The sequence below is a fragment of the Diadema setosum genome, chromosome 17, assembly GCF_964275005.1.
Source record: "Diadema setosum chromosome 17, eeDiaSeto1, whole genome shotgun sequence".
NCBI classification, from domain to species: domain Eukaryota; kingdom Metazoa; phylum Echinodermata; class Echinoidea; order Diadematoida; family Diadematidae; genus Diadema; species Diadema setosum.
Window position 1 is genome coordinate 10,848,063 of NC_092701.1, and position 18,708 is coordinate 10,866,770.

Below are 18,708 nucleotides of genomic sequence, written 5' to 3' on the forward strand. Positions count from 1 at the left end.
TACAGTGTCACAGCAGTCTTGCTTGTCAACTACACAGTAGGTGATTAGGTATAGCTCCATCACTGCCTCATAAGCAAGGAACCATAAGGAGTGCAGCTAGTTGTAAATCTGATGTCCCTTCCTACAAGGCAACCGTTCTAACTCCTAAAGCACTACAGTCAGTTTCACTCAGAAAACTTCTCAAAAAGTGGTGAACAATTAATTCCACATTGCTTGAAAGAAATATTTTCAAGTTAGCAGTAGATACCCAACATACATAATTGTACTACTGAACAATGGTATAAGAGGGAGTGAGGAAATATCCATTACATGGTTTTACATTACACAGCCTACATAGCAAACACATCATGTTATTTTGTATTAGCAATCCAAATAGTGCATTACTTGAGAGATGTAATGATTTCATCTCTAGTCTCTAGGTGACTACGATGAGCAACAGAAAGTGAGTGTTCAAGTTTTGCAGCCCCCCCCCCCCCCCACTACACAATAAAATCTAAAGTGATCTTCTACCCAATGCCAACATCCTTTTGGTTCTCATAGCAATTTGCATAGGCTGAGAAGACACTATTAGGACAAATTTTATACAGCACTTGACAACCTTACAAAACAAGTGAAACATGAACATTGACACGAACAGCTTAAAGCACCAGTGACGGATCACCAATACCTCAATGTCGGAGATGGCCGACTTGAGGGTGCAGGACCAGTTGATGAGGCGGTTGCTGCGATAGATGGTGCCGTCCTGGTGAAAACGGACGAAGCACTCCTGGACAGCGCGATACAGCTTAGGGTCCATGGTGAAACACGCCCGGTCCCAGTCCAGTGACGAGCCCATGGTGCGCAGCTGGTCGTAAATCCGGCCCCCCTTCCTGCCAGGCAAGAGTTGTACCTCCTTTGACTTTTTTGACTTTTGATTTCAAACAGACTCATTTTCTTATTTTCTCCACCTAACCTACAGAAAACTGTCCATTTAGTCCAAAGTATTCACCTGTATACTCTTTTTTAAACTTTGCTGACTTTTCACAAACTTAGTATTTTACATGAATCTGCTATTTAAACAACTCACCATATGAGTGAGAGGTCAATTAGGCCAAACTATCAATCAAAATGATATAAAACTTTTACAAAACTTCAAAAAACAAAAAAACAAAAAACAAAAACATGTTTACAGCTTCCTCTCAGAGGGCACTACCACCTAATATCATGACAGAGCTTGACCAAGTAGATATTTTGATTGGATTTGTTTCCTGCATTCCTTTTTCATACAGGAAATAAAACAAAGTCAACTGAATAGAATTACTGAGTCATTTTTTAATCAGTGGAAATGACAAAAAACATGTCAGGTAAATGCTTGACTTATTGGAACGTGACAATACAAAATGAAGACAAGCAGGTGTCATATTGTATAAACTTAAGATTTCCCATACCTGTGGTTAAAGAGACACATTAAGCACATCTAACTTAGTGCAATGAAATTGCAGGAGACTAATTTCATAAGCAGATGCTTGAGAAGGATAATGGCTTCATAAATGTACATATTATAGAATACATCAAACTACATGGATAATTACGTTACCACTCACCAAGTTGGGGGGGGGGGGAACACAATCATGCATACTGCACAAGTGCGGAGAGATAGACATATGTTGAAGGAATATAAAAAATAATAATAATAATAAATGAATAAGATGGACACAGACTCACTCATTCTTCCACTTCCACACCTCCTTCACAAACTTGTCCCTCCCGATGTCATGGCGACTGAGCTTCTTCTCTCTCCACAGCTTCTTCTCCACCACGACCTGCGTGGCGATGCCGGCATGATCACAACCGGGGTTCCACAGACACACTTTGCCCTTCATGCGATTCCTGTGGTAAGCAAGTCACATATGAAGATGAATGGATGGATTGAGGGAAGGGGTGTGCTATTTAAAAGAATAAAAGATATCTCTTCACTCCTACCAAAGATGAAATTTTACCATCTGATCAGCCTTTTTATCCCATTTTTTTTGTTGACTCCATAACAAGTCTACTACAGAAGTATGGAGAAATGTTTCTTGTTAAGCAGGTTGTCTTAATTTCTAGGCGATTCAGGCTTTGAGTATGGTAAATGCAAAGCTAACACGATCCTGCCTTTTTGACTCATTGCTCACAGGGCACTGAACGTTTAGACTGCAAAATATGATTCTGTACACACCAAACACGAGTATTGCGTGATCAGTCAGTATGCGATAGCTGTCACTCGCTTCAATTTGTTCCCTCTCACAGATATTCTCCACAAAAATTTTGGTTCATTACGTCAGTCTTCCATTAATACTAAAAAAGAATTGCTCTTGCTTCATATTTCTTATTGTTCAACACTTAAACCTGTACACTACCATTCTCAAAATTCATTCCATTAGTTTCAATAGTGTACATGCTTGTAAAGCTGTGCAAGGGCACAATACTGTAAAAGTGGAAATTTTCGCACAACCAGAAACTAGCGCAAGAATAAAAGCACACAAATATCTTTGCTTGCTATATGTTCCCGTAGTTGATGTCTTGATCCCACAGAATTAAAAGCTCACAAAACTCTTCTTACTCGGCCGAGTGCAAAAAAATTAGTCGCGCGAAAATATCCACTTTTACAGTATGAAAGTATCAAGTGTTGTACTTTATAATACAGTACGCGCAATAGAAAACGCCCGACGAAAGTGCGTCCAAATTTCGTCCCAACGCTTTTAGCGTTATTGATTTCGCCTGGGACGTTTTCAACGCTTTTTGCGTCCAGACTTCATGGACGGATTTTGGACGAATTCAACGAATTCAACGAAATCCCCGAACGCTTTTCCGAAGCTGTGGACGCTTTCAACGCTTTCAATGCTTTCAACGCTTTCAACCCTTTGTACGCGCGATCACACACACAGCTAGCTACAGTGTATACAAAGTTAGCTCTAATCGCGAATCGCTAGCTCTTCTTTCGTCGAAGTTCTCTAGGTTTCCCGTCCATTTCTCTCATTTTCTCTCTTTTGCTTCCGTATCATTGTATCCCTTTCTCTTCAGAGTACAATCATACTTCTGAGAGTGTTTTTTTCTCATTTTTATTAAGTGATTACCCTGTTTGCCACAATTTGGGGTGAGTTTTTGTTCGAGTGTTTGTTGAGTTTTTCGATTGAACGATGTGTCGATTATCTTCGTGTGTGCGAGAATATCGTACCCACTCGTTTGTTTCCGTGTAAGTATTTTTACCGTAAAAGTGTCTTCATCGTTCGTCTTCACGCATCGGGTTTTCACCCTAGTTTTCCTCATCGTAGTTTTCCACATCCATTTTTTTTCCGGTGCAAGATACTCTGTGTATTTTCTGCTACGGTAAAATGCCATCGTCGATATTTTTTGTGTATTCATCGTAGTTTTCCACCTCCATTTTATTTTTGTGTGCAAGATGTGTAGCTAGGTCTGCGATGTCTGAATCGTTTACAGATGTGTTTTGTGAGAGTATTAACCACGATGATTTTGAGGATTTTGAGGGTTTCGCTTTGGATGAGATTGACTGGAATGATAGTGATAATGATAATGATTCTACTATCTAGTGGTGTTGATATAAGAGCTCTTATGATGATGCAATTTATTTCGTGTGACCGACCATCATGACGTTGGCGATGACGAGTACGAAACGATGTATGTATAGTAAGGGCACTAGGTCTCGCGCAGGGACCTAATGATCGCGCATAGCGTAACTGCGTATAACAAGCAATATTACGCGTAGGACTAAGCGCAAAATTTGCCGATACGCCCATGGAATAAACATACCTGACAACCGCTAAACATGAGAAGGAAGCAGGTAAGAAATTTTGATTTCAAACAAATTTTTCACTAAATTTCCAATTTTTTGGAACAAAATTTTCACTAAATTTCCAATTTTTTACCTTATAATTTACCTACCTTAGCTTAAAATCTTTTTTTAAGGATGTTGTAGCCTAGACGTGTCGTCTCGCTTGTCTCGCTCGTATGATCGTAGCCGATAGAATTCGTAATTTGTTCGATCGATCGTTTATATACTATTCTACGAAAGCCGAAGCACGTTACAGCCGCAGAGAGGGGCAGACACTTTCACGCATGAAACTACATAGGGCAGCTGCGCGATCTTTACATACCCCGAGAAGGTGAACGCATAAAAAAAAGTCCGACATACAAACGGCGACAGCGCACTACTCCGTCATCGTATCATCAGGAGATTCTGGGAGGTGATTTTTCTGCATTTTCGTGATATTCATTGAGAAATTCAGGTACGATTATGGAATAACTTTTATCATAAGAGCATTTCAAATTTTCGTGCGCGATATCTAGACCCCTCAACCATACAATGTAGGCCTGTATGATCTAAGACGAGAGTGACACTGACGACATGGCCTGGCCCTGGGGGCTGTTTTAGTGTTGTTCGCTCGATCGTGCACTGGAGTGGTCTAGAGACCTGCATTTTATTTTTTCACTTAATTGTATCCTTTTGCTTGTTCACTCTGGTTTACTGCTACCAAAATTTATGTCTCTGAAGAAATGGTTTACTGCTACCAAAATTTATGTCTCTGAAGAAACTCAACCAGAAGCTAGACAATATGTTTGCATCAGGTCCAAGTCTGTAAATTGCGATGTTCCTACTCCTATTGAACTCGAAATCCCATTTTCTTTGCTCTTTTTTCCACTGATAAATTATTTAGAACTGTACTGCATTTCTGATGAATTGCTTTTGCGTTATATCAAGAGCCTGCTGAGTAGGTGTTTCATTCTATCCTTTCAATTATCTTTCTATCACTTTCTTCTTTTGACCCTGGATGGAAAAAAAAAAAAAAAACCTTATCTTGCCATGTAAAGACAGAACACATGCCATCATGAAATATCATGACATTACGAAAGTAATAAAAGAAATAAGTAAGCGATGAAAATTCTTGTTTGTAAAATCATAAATCAAAGGTGATTTCATATGAACCAGCTCTTTGAAATGTATTTATTTTGCCTATTGATACTTGCTTTGCAAGTATACATTTTCTCTCCCATGGACTTTGTGTCCCCCTTTTTTTATGTGCTTTAATGATTATTATTCTAATTTGTTTTGTCAATATCATCGTTATTACTGTATTAATATTACCATACTTTGATATGGTTAATTGCATTTGTTGATTGACTCTCACTTTCATTTTGTTGCATCCTCTTGGTACTTGTACAGATCCTTTCTAGGGCTTGCTGTTTGCTCACCCCCCCCCCCCTTTGCTGTTGCTATTTCACGCTTTACCTTTCTTTATCTCTCTGTTGTTCCTTATCTTGTTTGATGTTGCCTCCATATTCATCCTTTTCCTTCAATGGTTGCCCCCTGGCCCTCACGGCGACCATTACTAACCTTCCCCTGCCTTTTGTCTGTCCATCCTCCTGCTCTAATCCCCCTCCCTTTACCTGTTGGGCTCCTTGCCCATGACTTCCTACCCTCTCCTTTTGTTTTCTTTGTTCCATGTCCCTTTGCCCTGACTGTTCTTGTTGTGTGAAGTCGCTTTACATGTGTGTGGTTGCTTTTTCTGCCTATTTGCCATTTTGCTTCTGACGAAGGTTCTGCTATAATCGAAAGCTTAGGTCCCTTTTGACTCTATCCTAAAAATATTCATGTACACTCCCAAAACTTGCTGGGCTAGTAATGAAAACTTCCATTGTCTAGCAGGGGAGGGGGAATGCTTTCATTTTCTCAAGAGAGCTTTTGTATGAGAGAATGAAAAACTTGATTGAGTGTTGCCAAGTTGTTTTCAAACTTCTTCATTTTATTTGATCTTAAGCATAATCACTTTCGTAAGTACATGTACAGTATTACGATTTCTTCTCCCTTGACTGTAATCGGAAAGTTTGCCATAACGACGATCGCTAATGTGTTTGGATGTGCCGATATGCGAAACATGTGGTTCAAAGGAATGCACCATGTGCTACTAACTTACTGCCTTAGAGGTTACTGCTAGTTGAATGGATCGAATGCGCCATAGGCTTAGTTACGGTAAACAGTTTACGTTCGATGCGAATAATTATTACGTCTTTCAGGATCGAGGAATAATACACACAAAACATGCAAACAAACAAATCCACGAACGAGTGTTGATAACCAAAATTCATATGAAAAGTAATAGGCAGTTTTGGTGAGCGTGAAATTTTACTGTCATGATTTTGCTGTTTAATCGGGTGGTGGCTGCATCTCACATAGGACATCTCAGTGAATTTGTCTAGGCATATGAGACCTTTCATAATCTGTGATTGCATTTTTGAGTGATTAATCAATTCCTTTTTACAGCTCGGGAACATATAAATACATTGTACTTAGATCAAGTATGCAATAATCGACTGTTCGATGTATGCGCCTAAAGAAAGGCGAAAGAATCAGAACATCTTTGCAATGATTGCTTTAACTCAACTCACCAGCGAGTTCTTCGATCGATATACTACACCAGTGTGCGCATTCTTTCGTCTGGCACCTGGGGTCTGGCACGCACCTGGTTTTGTGGAAATTTCCACAAAGGGATCCGAGGGTGGGGTTTTTCCAATCCCAAGAGACCGCATTATACACAAGAAGACAATCTCGTCGCTTCTATCATTTTCCGTCACTCGTGTTTTCCCCTTATTCTTTGCTAATAATGAACGTTTCGATTGAACTTAACGATGGTTGTTCACACGTGGTTCCTTTTGTTGTGAGGTGTAGGTACAGTATTTTCTTTTTTTATCATTCTTGGGAGGGGAAAGAAGAGTAAAAGAGGGAAAACTTATTTAAATAAACGAAGGGCACGTATAAACGCTCAGCATCCACAGCAAGCCGTCTTTTACATCAGCATCGTTGATTATCATCACCTGCACTATCATCAGGCATCACTCAGATAATGTCCTTTTTTTATAAACATTTAGAAACACGATCACCATCACTCGAGATAAACACGTAGCAGTGGCAGATCCAGAGGGGGCGCATGAGGCGCACGCCCCCTTTATTTATCGTTAAAAAAAATAGAAGTGAAACCCGGAAGTGGCACCAGAAATATTAGTTGCGCCCCTCCCCCCTCCTGTACAGAATTCCTGGATCCGCCCCTGCCTGTACGAAAATAAATGTCAACAGACAAAGTATCAACAACCTCCCCAACAACTACATAAACATTACCACAGAGCACACCGAAGCGGCTGGCATCAAACACCCTTCGAAATACTGCAGCAAAGCGGGAAATCGCCGTTACGAAAATGCATGTACACAGTGCGAGGCAATTGAAAGAATTACCTTTAGATTAAGAATATGAAGGGAACAAATAAAGTGATATGAAACGAAAGAAATCGTACACCAAACGAGAGGTATAACGACCTCCAATAGGCCCTTAGCCGCAGCATATCAATAAACATGACGTATAAATAAGCACACGGAATATGCGTGTTTCGGATTCCTCCCTTCTATTTCTTTCCTGAACTATTCCCAATGCCCGAATAAAATAATGACTAGTTTGTTACTCTGATTTCTTCGTCTGAGGAAAGGAAGTTCGTTCATCCGAAAACAAAAGGATTGACACTCCGAAGGTTTGCTAATCGGGCAATGCCCCCCCCCCCCAAAAAAAAAAAACAAAACAAAAAAAACAAAACAGCCAACAAAATGCTCGTTAATCAAAATATTGGTTAATAATGTTAAAGACGATAATAATAATAATAATAATAATAATAATAATAATAATTAGAAGAAGAATTATAATAATAATAATATAACAATAGACAGAAATAAAACAATATATGGCCCTATAGCAATTACCCGCAGCATGATTACATTTTCGAATCAACAAACATGGATAGGCACAAGGTATGCGTGTTTCGGATTCGAAATAACGCCGTAACCATCGGAATAGCGCACCCGTTTTCTTTTTCGGAATAATGAACACCACGGAAATCAATAAAATGATTTCAAACTAAGAATCCATCGGAATTCTTGCCTTAAAGATTTTCCTCCCTGCTATGTTTCTTTCCTGAACTACGTTTGTTCTCAATGCCCGAATAAAATAATGACTAGTTTGTTACTCTGAAAGTGGTGTTGTGAGTTAAGGAAGTTCGTTTATCCGAAAACGAAAGGATTGACATTCCGAAGGTTTGCTAATCGAACAATGGGGAAAAAAATAATAATAGTAATACATTTTATTTTCACACTAGGTACGAACATCTATGGTGTAGGGAATTTGCGTGTTACGGAACATTTTATCACTTTCGCATCAGCGAACTTTACGTGCAGTGGGTACTTCAAAAATGCCTCCCCCCTAAAAAAAAAAAAAAAAAAAAAAAAAAAAAAAAATGTATATATAATTACACCAACACTTGAGCATAACAACAAACAAGCAAGCAAACAAACAAATAAACAACTTAAGATTTAATCTCATAACTGCTTTGAATATTTCATGTTCCGTCTGTATACTTCTTTTCAGAATTATCTCTCGCTTCCCGCTTCACAACTAGGAAATAAACGATGTCAAACTATAATAAGAATTAAACTTATTGTCTTGCTCTGAATATAAAATTCATTATTCCAAAAGTTCGTTTATCCGTGAATACAACAGGCTCGATACTACAGTACTCCGAAGGTTTGCTAATCCGACAATAAACGCACCTATCCAATCACAAACATTCGTGCATTTTCGGATTATGAATCATAATTTGACTATCACATTTACGAACATCTATTTTTCGTGTAGGGAAGTCGCGTGTATATCTGAATGTTTCATTTTCGTACTAACGAACCTTATGGGTGCATGGGTACAACGATCATGACCCTCAACCCCCCACCCCCCCCCCCAAAAAAAAAAAAGAAAGAAAGAAAGAAAGAGCCAAGTCAAACTAAGAATCAGTCTGAATTAGTCGCTTTGAAAATTCCACGTACCGTCTGAATTATCTCTCTGTCCAATACAGAAATAAACGATATCAAACTAAGAATTAAACGTATTGTCTTGTTTTTAATATATATATTTTTTTTTTTTGCTTTTCTGGGGCCCGTTGCATAAAACTTACCATTGAATTTCAATGGTAACTACCGTCAAAATTAGGCATCACAGCCAATCAGCATCAAGGATTATAAAATTTACCGCTGATTTGAAGACTTACCGCTAGAAAGGAGCGGTAAGTCCAGCGGTAAGGGTTTTATGCAACAGGGCCCTGATTCAATAAAAAAAAACGGGCAATATAACGCGCAATTGCTGAAGAAAGACAAAATATTTAATGACCAAATAACGGCGAACAAATCCTTCTAATTTCTTTTTTCCTCTTTTTGGGGGTTAATTTTCTTTCTATACTCAAATGGATTTTACGTACACGCAATTTTAGTGAAACCATTTTCTTTTTGGTCGGCATTCTACGATAAGGTTCCTGTGGGTTCCTGTGGGTTCACCCTCGCCAAAATTGCGTGATTTCTCTTAAATACTATGAACCCGAATGATCTCTGATTGGTAATTTAGTCTATTTCATGATCAACAGTTGTTTATTTTCTGCTTGTAAAAAACAAAACAAAACACGTGAACTACTACATCGTATAACATCTCTGTTTCGTTCAGCCGAGCGAGCCATGCCATAGCAATGGCGACGCACATACGGCGCACTCGCCTTTCCCATACGTGCACATTCCCTGGTTACATGCAGCCCGCATATACCACCATGTGATGTATCAAGTGACTTTCACTAAATGCAGTGAATAATCTGCTAACGGTGCCGTACTTACAGCTAGGGTAAGGGAAACTAAAACTTTTACAAATTGCTTCAATGAAAACGGCATCGATATATGTATACATGTTACCATTTTTAATATTATTATGTGTATCAGGTGAATTCCACGCCTGTCTACTGTTCTCATTCCCGACCGCTGTGCTACTTGTTGAGTCTAATCTTGCAGTGATTCACGTGTGTACTGTATTCCATGTGCGCCTTGGATCACGGACGCTTCTAACGAAATTTGGACGAAACTGCCGAGCTCCGAACACGCATTTTCCGAACGAGCAACGCATTTGCCGAACGGAATTGAGCGGGCGGTCGTGCGTGAAATGCGGTCGTGCGTGAAATGCGTCCACAAAGCGTCCACAAAGCGTCAGAATCGTTGCTAATGGATCGATAACGAAATTTCGTCCAAATTTCGTCCAGATTTCGTTGCTACTCGATCGATAACGAACTTTCGTTGGAAAACGAAATTGACGGAGGCGTTTCTTATTGCGCGTACTGTATGTACATGTATGGAGAGAGCAAGCACAAGATTATAGACAAGTTCTAATCAAGTGCTATATGCTCAGTCAGAGCACATAAGTCATGTGACCATACTCATCTCCGACCCCAGCCAATTCTTTTGACTCTACCTCTCCTTTTGGCTACTGGCAATGAAATACCACGAAGTTGAGATTTCTAATTTCCTGTGATGTTGTACACTGTATCAAAATATTTTCCAAACAAGGCCTACAAAAACTGTTCCTGTACACAGTCTATTCATGAATATGTGACCGTGCATCACAAAACCAACAAAAAGCTGCACCCCTTGATTTTACAATTGTACGTGAGGACTCAGAAAAGGTGAAACGGGTCAACCATGTCAATTTTGAGTTTTCCATTTTGTCTATAAGAGCTATCCTTCCTCTATATTATTTTATTTAGTTTATGATCATAAAATGAATGGGAAAGTGAGTTTACAGCAGTTTTTCTACGACCCATTTTTGGTAGAGTAGTGTGATCAGATATGTCTTCGAGGCCCCTTTTCATTTCTTGAAAATCCTTTGCACACTCTTCGCTTTCAACTCTAATAACTTTTGAAAGGATAATGCTACTGCTTTGAAAAGCAACTTTCATCATGGACAGAATGTGTTGATAGAGCATGTTCAATTTAAGCTTAATCTGATAACCCCTTCATTGCTGTTGCTATGGTGGTTTACATCCTGTTTTTTGTCCCATTCATCGCACACGTAGCATGGCTTAGTAAAGATTAAGCATGTGAATAGACCCTGTACTTTAGAGCCTCTTTTCTCTGTATATACTTTTTCAGCGAGTGTGTTTTCTTTCCAATATTCAGATAGGTAAGGAGAGTCCACCTGCACAGAGTAATACATCATTTTGAAGCTTAGAGTCTGTTCTTTCAGAATCTGCTCGTAACTACAAATCCTTGTCTGACGACTTTTTGTTGGTTTTGTGGTGCAGGGTCACAAATTTTCAAAATGAAGTCTAGGTGGATGGAACAGAAATCGTGCACATGGCATTCACTCACCATCTTGTGAGGGCATCCTCCACAGCATTGGTCAGGGCGTGGCCGAGATGTAGGGAGCCCGTCACGTTTGGTGGCGGGATGCAGATCATGAACAGGTCTTCCTGCTTCAGATTGGAGAGATCCCGTCCCTGCAAACCATAATTTAATGGCACATCTGATAATTGAAACAATTCTTATAATCTGAACTTCAAAGTTTCACATAATGAAAGCGAGGGGAGTCAACTTCAATAATTTCAAAGAATGAAAGGGAGAATAAAGAGATGAAAATAAAGAGAATGAAGTAGCTAGCCTATAATATCTACCTCAGTGGGCTGAAAAGTTCAACAGCTTGCAAATGACAATTGGCTATAGGGTACGTATTTATCCTTTAGTTTCAGGAGCTCAGGATATTCTCTACAAGAGCACCACTTCAGCTGCCAAAGAAAAGTCTTCCGAACTCGAATCCAATGTATGCTGTAGCATGAGGAATGTTCGCGTGCATTTTAATTTTGCGAATTTCACGAGCCAAGTTTTTCTCAATTTAAAAGCACGCTAAAGATCTTTTCTATACTATATGCACTGAATGTTAGAAGCAACTTGTGAAAATTTCATGCTGCGAATAAAGCCGTGGCTCCCAATCGCAAAAATTTTGCAGCGAAAATATTGTGATCTACAGTATACAAACTTAGTCATCATCAAGTGTCTGTTAATACACTCGCATGAATGAATAACAATCATTGAAAACATTTTTTATACTTCCAGCAAAAAATTCTGATGAAACAGTCATCATTATTGATGTCAAAATTAAAAAAATTAACATATACTCTTAAATGAACATTTCCGATCACCTTCTCATCTCTTGGTTTTACAATAACAAAAGAAAACATGTACAATATTTATGTCGAAATTACATCCTTCACAAAAGAAGTTGTCGTGTGCCTAGCATAATGACACAAATGCATGCAATTCAAGGAAGTTGTGCCCGGCAGAACAACATGATCACATGCAACTACCGATGCAAGGCATAAGTTTTACAATGTACTTTACACGCATTGCATGCATTCGTGTCGTTCTGCTAGGCACACCTTCCTTCAATCGCATGCGTCCATGTCATTCTGCCGGGCACACAAGTCATAGCCACAATCTCATCTGTTCTCTCCCATGTACTTTAACACAAACTAACAAAAAGAATACAGAGTCTAACAATTTGTCAGTTTGCCTAATAGACATGCTTGAATCGTGGAGCAAAACATTATCTGTCAGGGCCAAAAGGACTCAGAAGGGCAAGAAGGTGCCCATCATCGTCTGTATGAATGCAACAGCTGTCAGGCAAGAGTCCGTCTACACTCACTCCATATTCAGGCTTGAAAAACCCTTCTTTCTCCCACCACGCATACCAAGCTGCTTCCACGTACACTGGGCTGTAGGCATTGGGCATTGCACCGCTGACATCTAGGGGGTCAAGAAAAAGTATTATAAATATAGAAATCCATAAATATCCCAACTATGTATCTCCATATCAAAAGTTTATAATATGACTGCAAGTATATCACCACCACACAAACAACAATATCTTGAGAACATTGGATATCAATTACTGACCATTCAAATTGGTCAAACAAACTGATGCTTTCCTTTGGAGAAGAAATTAATATATTAAAGTATTAAAGTATCTCCAGCAACCTTCATTTTGATATTGAGAATATAAAAGAATCTGACACATTGTGAACAATCCCAGGCAAATAGATACATACAAATACAGGAAAAGAGTGAAGGACTACCTGGTATATCATTCTGAATACTTCATGATATTGGCACTACACATTTCACAGCTCACAGTTTTCTATATAAATTATAAAATATCCCAGGAACTGTATACAAATGTATCTTACCCTGTAAAACATGCAAAATGAGACACATATGACACTGAAAGATTAAAGCATTCGAAGATCAAGCACCAAGCCTTTCTTATTGTGGTTGCTGTTTGTTTGTTTTTGTACCACATAACCTCTGCATTCAGAACATGTACCTTTCTTTTCCCCAGGTGCCGTGTTCTTGTCATACGTTATTGCTGCTTTTTCCTCCTTTTTCTTTCCTTTCTTTCCCTGTGAACGGAAAAACAAAAACAAACACAAAACATGTGTAGACATTCATGTACTGTATTTCTGTGTGAGTTTGATAAACGGAAACAAATTTGTACGGGCGCCTTTACAGCAAAGGCAATCCATATGAAAAGTTTGGCCACCCCATTAACTTTCACGAAGAACAAAAAGGGTCCCCTCGCTTGCTAAATTCCAATGCAGACTCTATCGTGCCAGGGTCGGTAGGAATATGAAAGTACCAGCCATATGAAGGTGCAATTCAGACTGGTATAGCGGTGGAAGCTTGACCAAATCGCATGTAGAAAGAGAGGGGCAAATTGAATTGAAGGCACATCTGTTTTCAGGCAACACTTCTTATTAACCCGTTGAGGACAGTTTGATTTTGCTACAACATGCATTTCCCATAGACACCTGCCCTAGTATACTCGGGACTCGTCCTCAACGGGTCAATAGAAACCACAAATTCATGCAATGACCGTAAAGGTAAGGTGATGATGTCATATCATTGTAAGTCTTCCATCAACCTATGCACAGATCTTCATTGAATTCACATTTTCATTTCAAGATTTTTTTTTTCTCACATTTCAACCATTCTGTTGATGTAATTTTACTTTTGTTAAAGTCAAAATGAACATTGTGTGAAAATGTACTTCAAAGTTCATTGTTTTGCAGAGAAATACATCCTTCACAAGGTGGAGGTGATGTGCGACTGGTGCTAGTGTGAATGCACTTCACATCTGAGGCAGATAGAAATGTTTGTAGCTCTAGGGTAACATCAGACACAGACGTCTTTACTGGGGTAAACATGTTTTTCTCTTTTTCTCTTATTCCTTTTACGTAGCAAACAATATTCCTATTTACAAAGTGGGAGCACATGTTTACTTCATAACTTTATTTTACAAGACTATCAAATTCAACAGAGGAATAGTAATGAAAAGGAAGTGAGCAAATTTGGCCATACTCAAAGCAGATTTAAGGATTGCAAACATACAAATTTGTATGACACTCAGCTCAACATACTACACAGTTTCCCATTACAGACCACCTCCCCCCCCCCCCCATAAAAAAGATGTAAATAATCAATGTTTCATTTTCATTTTCTAACTGTCTCTCTTCTCCATTCACCATGGCTATACATGTTACATATGCATGCTTATTTAGGGTTTCATGACATTACACAACAAACAGAGACAGGGGTGTGCTGTGTACAGTGCAGGGACAGGGTTGGGTTTGTAGCAGCTCGACTTTTCTCTGTTTCTCTCTCCTCCACAATCTCTCTCTCTCTGCTCCGATCTCTCCGTCTTTCCCGCTCTATCTCCTCCTCTCTCTGTGGGTCAATGATCCTCTACGCTGGTTCTCCTCAAACAATCATTTTCTCTATCATGTACTATTTAGGCAAACTCTCTATTGATGATTTGCGAGCATCTGCTCGCCAGTGTGTCTGTTATGATGGACTCAATTCCTATAGTATTCTAAGCGGAACAAATTCTCTCCCACCCGACGTCCACTTGTCTTGTTAGGCTGCCGCTGTAATGTGCATACTGTAAATAAGGCCACCCATAAATAATCTCAAAACAAGGTAATCGCTTGTCAACACTGACCACTACTTTGTAACCTTCTTTAACCCCCTTGTTTCACTGTCTGATACCAGAGAGATGAGTCACCTCTCTGCTGATATAGAATGTATAGGTCTAAATTTATGTATAAATAGCAACTGTTCTTTGTGTGAAGATCAGAGAGTGTATCAGAATTTCATCATCAGTACTTGCTCTGACAACTTGCCTCGGTGCAGAGCCTCTAAAAACCTCCTATCTACAATGTACGCCCACAGTGCCTGATGTCTCATTTTTCTATATAGACCTATTCGACTTCAATAAGTGAGTAGGTGTTGTTGTGGAGTGTATACTTCCACCTGTGCAATACGAACAATACAATGTACACAAACACACACACCTACCCTCATATTATAACTTGGCTCAAAAAGGTTTACTTTTAACCATTAGCTGATCACTGATTAGTAGACCTAGCCTAGTTTCTCCCCTCCTGAGCAATTACTAGCGTTAAAGGTAAGCTTTAGCTCCAATACCTCTCCACCTTTGTTCTCTTGCTGGGCCTGCTTTTCCTGTTTCTTTTTGAACTTGTCTAATTTCGCCTGCTTTTGGGCCTCTTTCTTCAGTTGAGCAGCTGTTTTCTGCACCGGCTGGTCACCACCACTGTTAGCCGTATCTACGGGGTTACCATTTCCATCCGTTCCCGCTGAGGCTGACGGGTCTCCAACCTTGGGCGTGACTTCTGATTGCTCTGCCATTTGACACAATCTGCAGCAAATGAGGAACCACAAGTAGAAAAAAAAATCCGTGTATTATGGGATTCCGAATGTAATTTGAGACTGATATAGACTTACAGGTCCCATTCAAGCTTAGAATGTGAGAACCTCTACTTACTTTTTGGTCACGGTCGAACGAGAAGTTGCGTCAGCCTGAAATGGACAACGTGTGTGAAGCAAAGTTGCCAATTTGAATAATAGTGATCGAGATTTACTTACTTTCAGTAAGTCTTTGGTTTGCTGTTGTCTTGGTCATTACGATTTTTTGTTTAAATCGTTTTTAATTGCAGATGCATGCTCGTCTGGTAAAACTCTCATCATTTTATACTAATTTTATGTGTGTCGTACTCTATTCTTAAAAATGATGAAACAGAAAGAGTTTACTGACAAAAAGATTAATGACCTAGCTATTGACACTGAAAGATAAAGAAAAAAATAGAATCTAAGTAGAAAACAAAAAAACTACAGCTGCATCAAAAACAAGAGGAATGACGCAATTACCAAACAGCATGCAAAAATAGAACCGATGGTATCGGTCAGCTGAATGGGTACACTGTGTGAGCATTTTTTATTATTATTACAAATATATTGCATTACCGGGCATTGAAAGTTCGTACAATGTATTTTCAAACATAGGCCCTAGGCTTTAATGAGGGTTGCCCTTTTTAAAAAAAAAACGGTTTCCCTATCCATCTACTTGTCTACATGCAGCCATCCTCATCGTTCATTCCCCTCATTACTTTCCTTCTTAACATGAGTAACACATTCTCTCTCAACCATGCCTCATTTAAAAAGTAAAAAAAAAAAAAAAAAAACTGCTCGGTGTATATAGCGTTTCTAGACGTAGTCGTATATTCTCTTTAGGTTTATCATAGCACTCACAGAAATGACATACATGCAAATACAGATGTTTCATTACTGCTGGTTGAATGTTGATAACATCAAATGCAATATTTGGTACCCTGGGGTACCAAATGAAAATTCGCCATTTTGTTGAATTAATTATTTTTTTTTTTCAGCGCTGTACCCTGGCTTACCAAAAAATGTGTCAAAATATTTTTTAGTATTATTATGCACAAAAATGTTTTCTTATTTGTGATTATGCAACAATTAATGCATGCAAGTGTACTTCGAAAAACACCTATGGTGCTAGTTCATTGCTACGACTTTGCCGTATCCGAATTCGGAATCGGCGTATCTGAATTCGGATACGCATTATAAAATAATGGGCATGAGATGGCGCTGTACAACGCGGTACCCCGGGTTACAACGGTACCCCGGTGTACGGCGTGCCGAATCATTTACAAACATACAGGTCTGAATTCATAGGTAAAGAGGGAGGGAGAGAACAAAGATTTTTCATAATTGTGGACCATTATTGGTGAGATGCACATAATATTATGAAGATTTTTTGGTCAAAAAATGCCCCATTTTTATTCTATATTCTCTATCAGGTATATCATAAAACAAGCAATTAATTGTAACTTATAAGGTGGGTGGATTGACGTAAATGACAGTGATAGAAAATAATCAGAATGAAGATTAATCTATATGTCACACCCAACATCCAAGTTCTTGATGATTGATATGTGCACATAAATATCTGATTTTTTTTTTTCATAGATGAGTAACCTTTTATCCCCCCCCCCCCCCCCCGTAACCTTTAAGTAAAGGTTTCCCACTTTTAATCCTTAAAGAGGAAATCCATCAAAAAAAATAATAATAATAATAATAATAAACTTTAAAGAACAGGAAAAAAATCCTTACAGAATGATACAATTAAATATGACAAAAATTGGACAAGAAATAAGTAAGATATATTTTTAAATTAAACAGTTTTTCAGAAAACACTTGACCAGTCCTTATGAATATTCGAATGAGCAAGTTAACAATGTCATGCTCTCATAATTCCTTATTCATTTCATATGCAGAAATGACAAAAGATCTCATATTTTAGCTGTGTTAATATAAGGCTTGTCTTAAAATCACCCAAAATACCCCCCCCAAAAAAAAGAACAAATGTTAACTCTGATATATCTTGGTATGGGAACGTGCTTTTACTTGTATTAGCTAAAAAATATATTTCTTTTTTCCAAATTTCATATATACCATACACGAAAAGATTGTGAGGGTATGACAACATCAACTCGCTCATTTGAATATTCATTAGTACTGGTCAAGAGATACACGCATTTTCAACAAAAAAAAAGTGAACTTTCAAAATACATCTTCCTTGTTTCTTATCCGATTTTTGTCATGTTTTTATCATTCTGCAGGGAATATTTTTCTCTTTCTTTTCGTTTTTTTTTTTATTTATGGGGATGGATTTCTTCTTTAATAGTTTAAAACTTAGATGACATATAACACTGACATTGATATCGCTGTTGAAAAATTTTCTGACTACTTGGCAGACATTTTTGCTCGTGTAATAGAATACAGTGGAAACTCAGTATAACGAGATCCTTGGGATCAGAACAATTTGTTATTTTGCAGGGGTGCATCCAGAAATTCCATGAAGGGGAGGCGCCTTTGTAAAATTAAAGGGGAGGCGGTGCACACAACACCCCCCATTTTTTTTATTTCTTTTGTTTTAACCAAAATAAAGAGGGGGGCACCCTGTGCGACCCCCTCTGGATCCGCCACTGTTTTGTAATATCATATTTTGTAATCAGATATTTTGTAATATTTGTAGTCAATAAACAATACAAAATTAAGGAAATAAATTCATTGGGACCGGAGAAATTAGTTTATCATATTTATCAGGTATTTTGTTAGCACATCTCTTTGTACACATACTGAGTTTCCGCTGTATGCAAATAGACAACAATGCCCCCATGGAAGCCCTCAAAACTACCATAGCCTCAAGTTTGCAATGTTCTCAGGTAATAGTATGTAAGAATGCATGGAGGTGAGCAAACTCTTGTATACACTGTGTATCAGGTACACACCTGAATACAAAGTGGGATTTCTCTGCTACCTACATCTGTATTTTGATTTCAGTATGAAGACTTCATACACCTTCATCATGTACAGAGACATTTACAACAGATAAATCA

At 38.5% G+C, this 18,708-nt stretch overlaps 1 protein-coding gene across 1 annotated transcript in view; it reads right to left on the reverse strand.

Moving 5' to 3' along the window:
* LOC140240402 (valine--tRNA ligase-like) overlaps positions 1-15,680 on the reverse strand; it is a 36,511-nt gene extending 20,831 nt beyond the window's left edge. Inside the window, exons 1-6 of the mRNA XM_072320171.1 lie at positions 15,413-15,680; positions 13,254-13,329; positions 12,576-12,676; positions 11,246-11,373; positions 1,705-1,869; positions 668-869 (exon numbers count right to left, since the gene is read on the reverse strand). Coding sequence (XP_072176272.1) covers positions 668-869; positions 1,705-1,869; positions 11,246-11,373; positions 12,576-12,676; positions 13,254-13,329; positions 15,413-15,634 — 894 coding nt within the window. The 5' untranslated portion in view covers positions 15,635-15,680. The remainder of the gene's footprint in view (positions 1-667; positions 870-1,704; positions 1,870-11,245; positions 11,374-12,575; positions 12,677-13,253; positions 13,330-15,412) is intronic.
* Between the last annotated feature and the right edge of the window lie 3,028 nt (positions 15,681-18,708).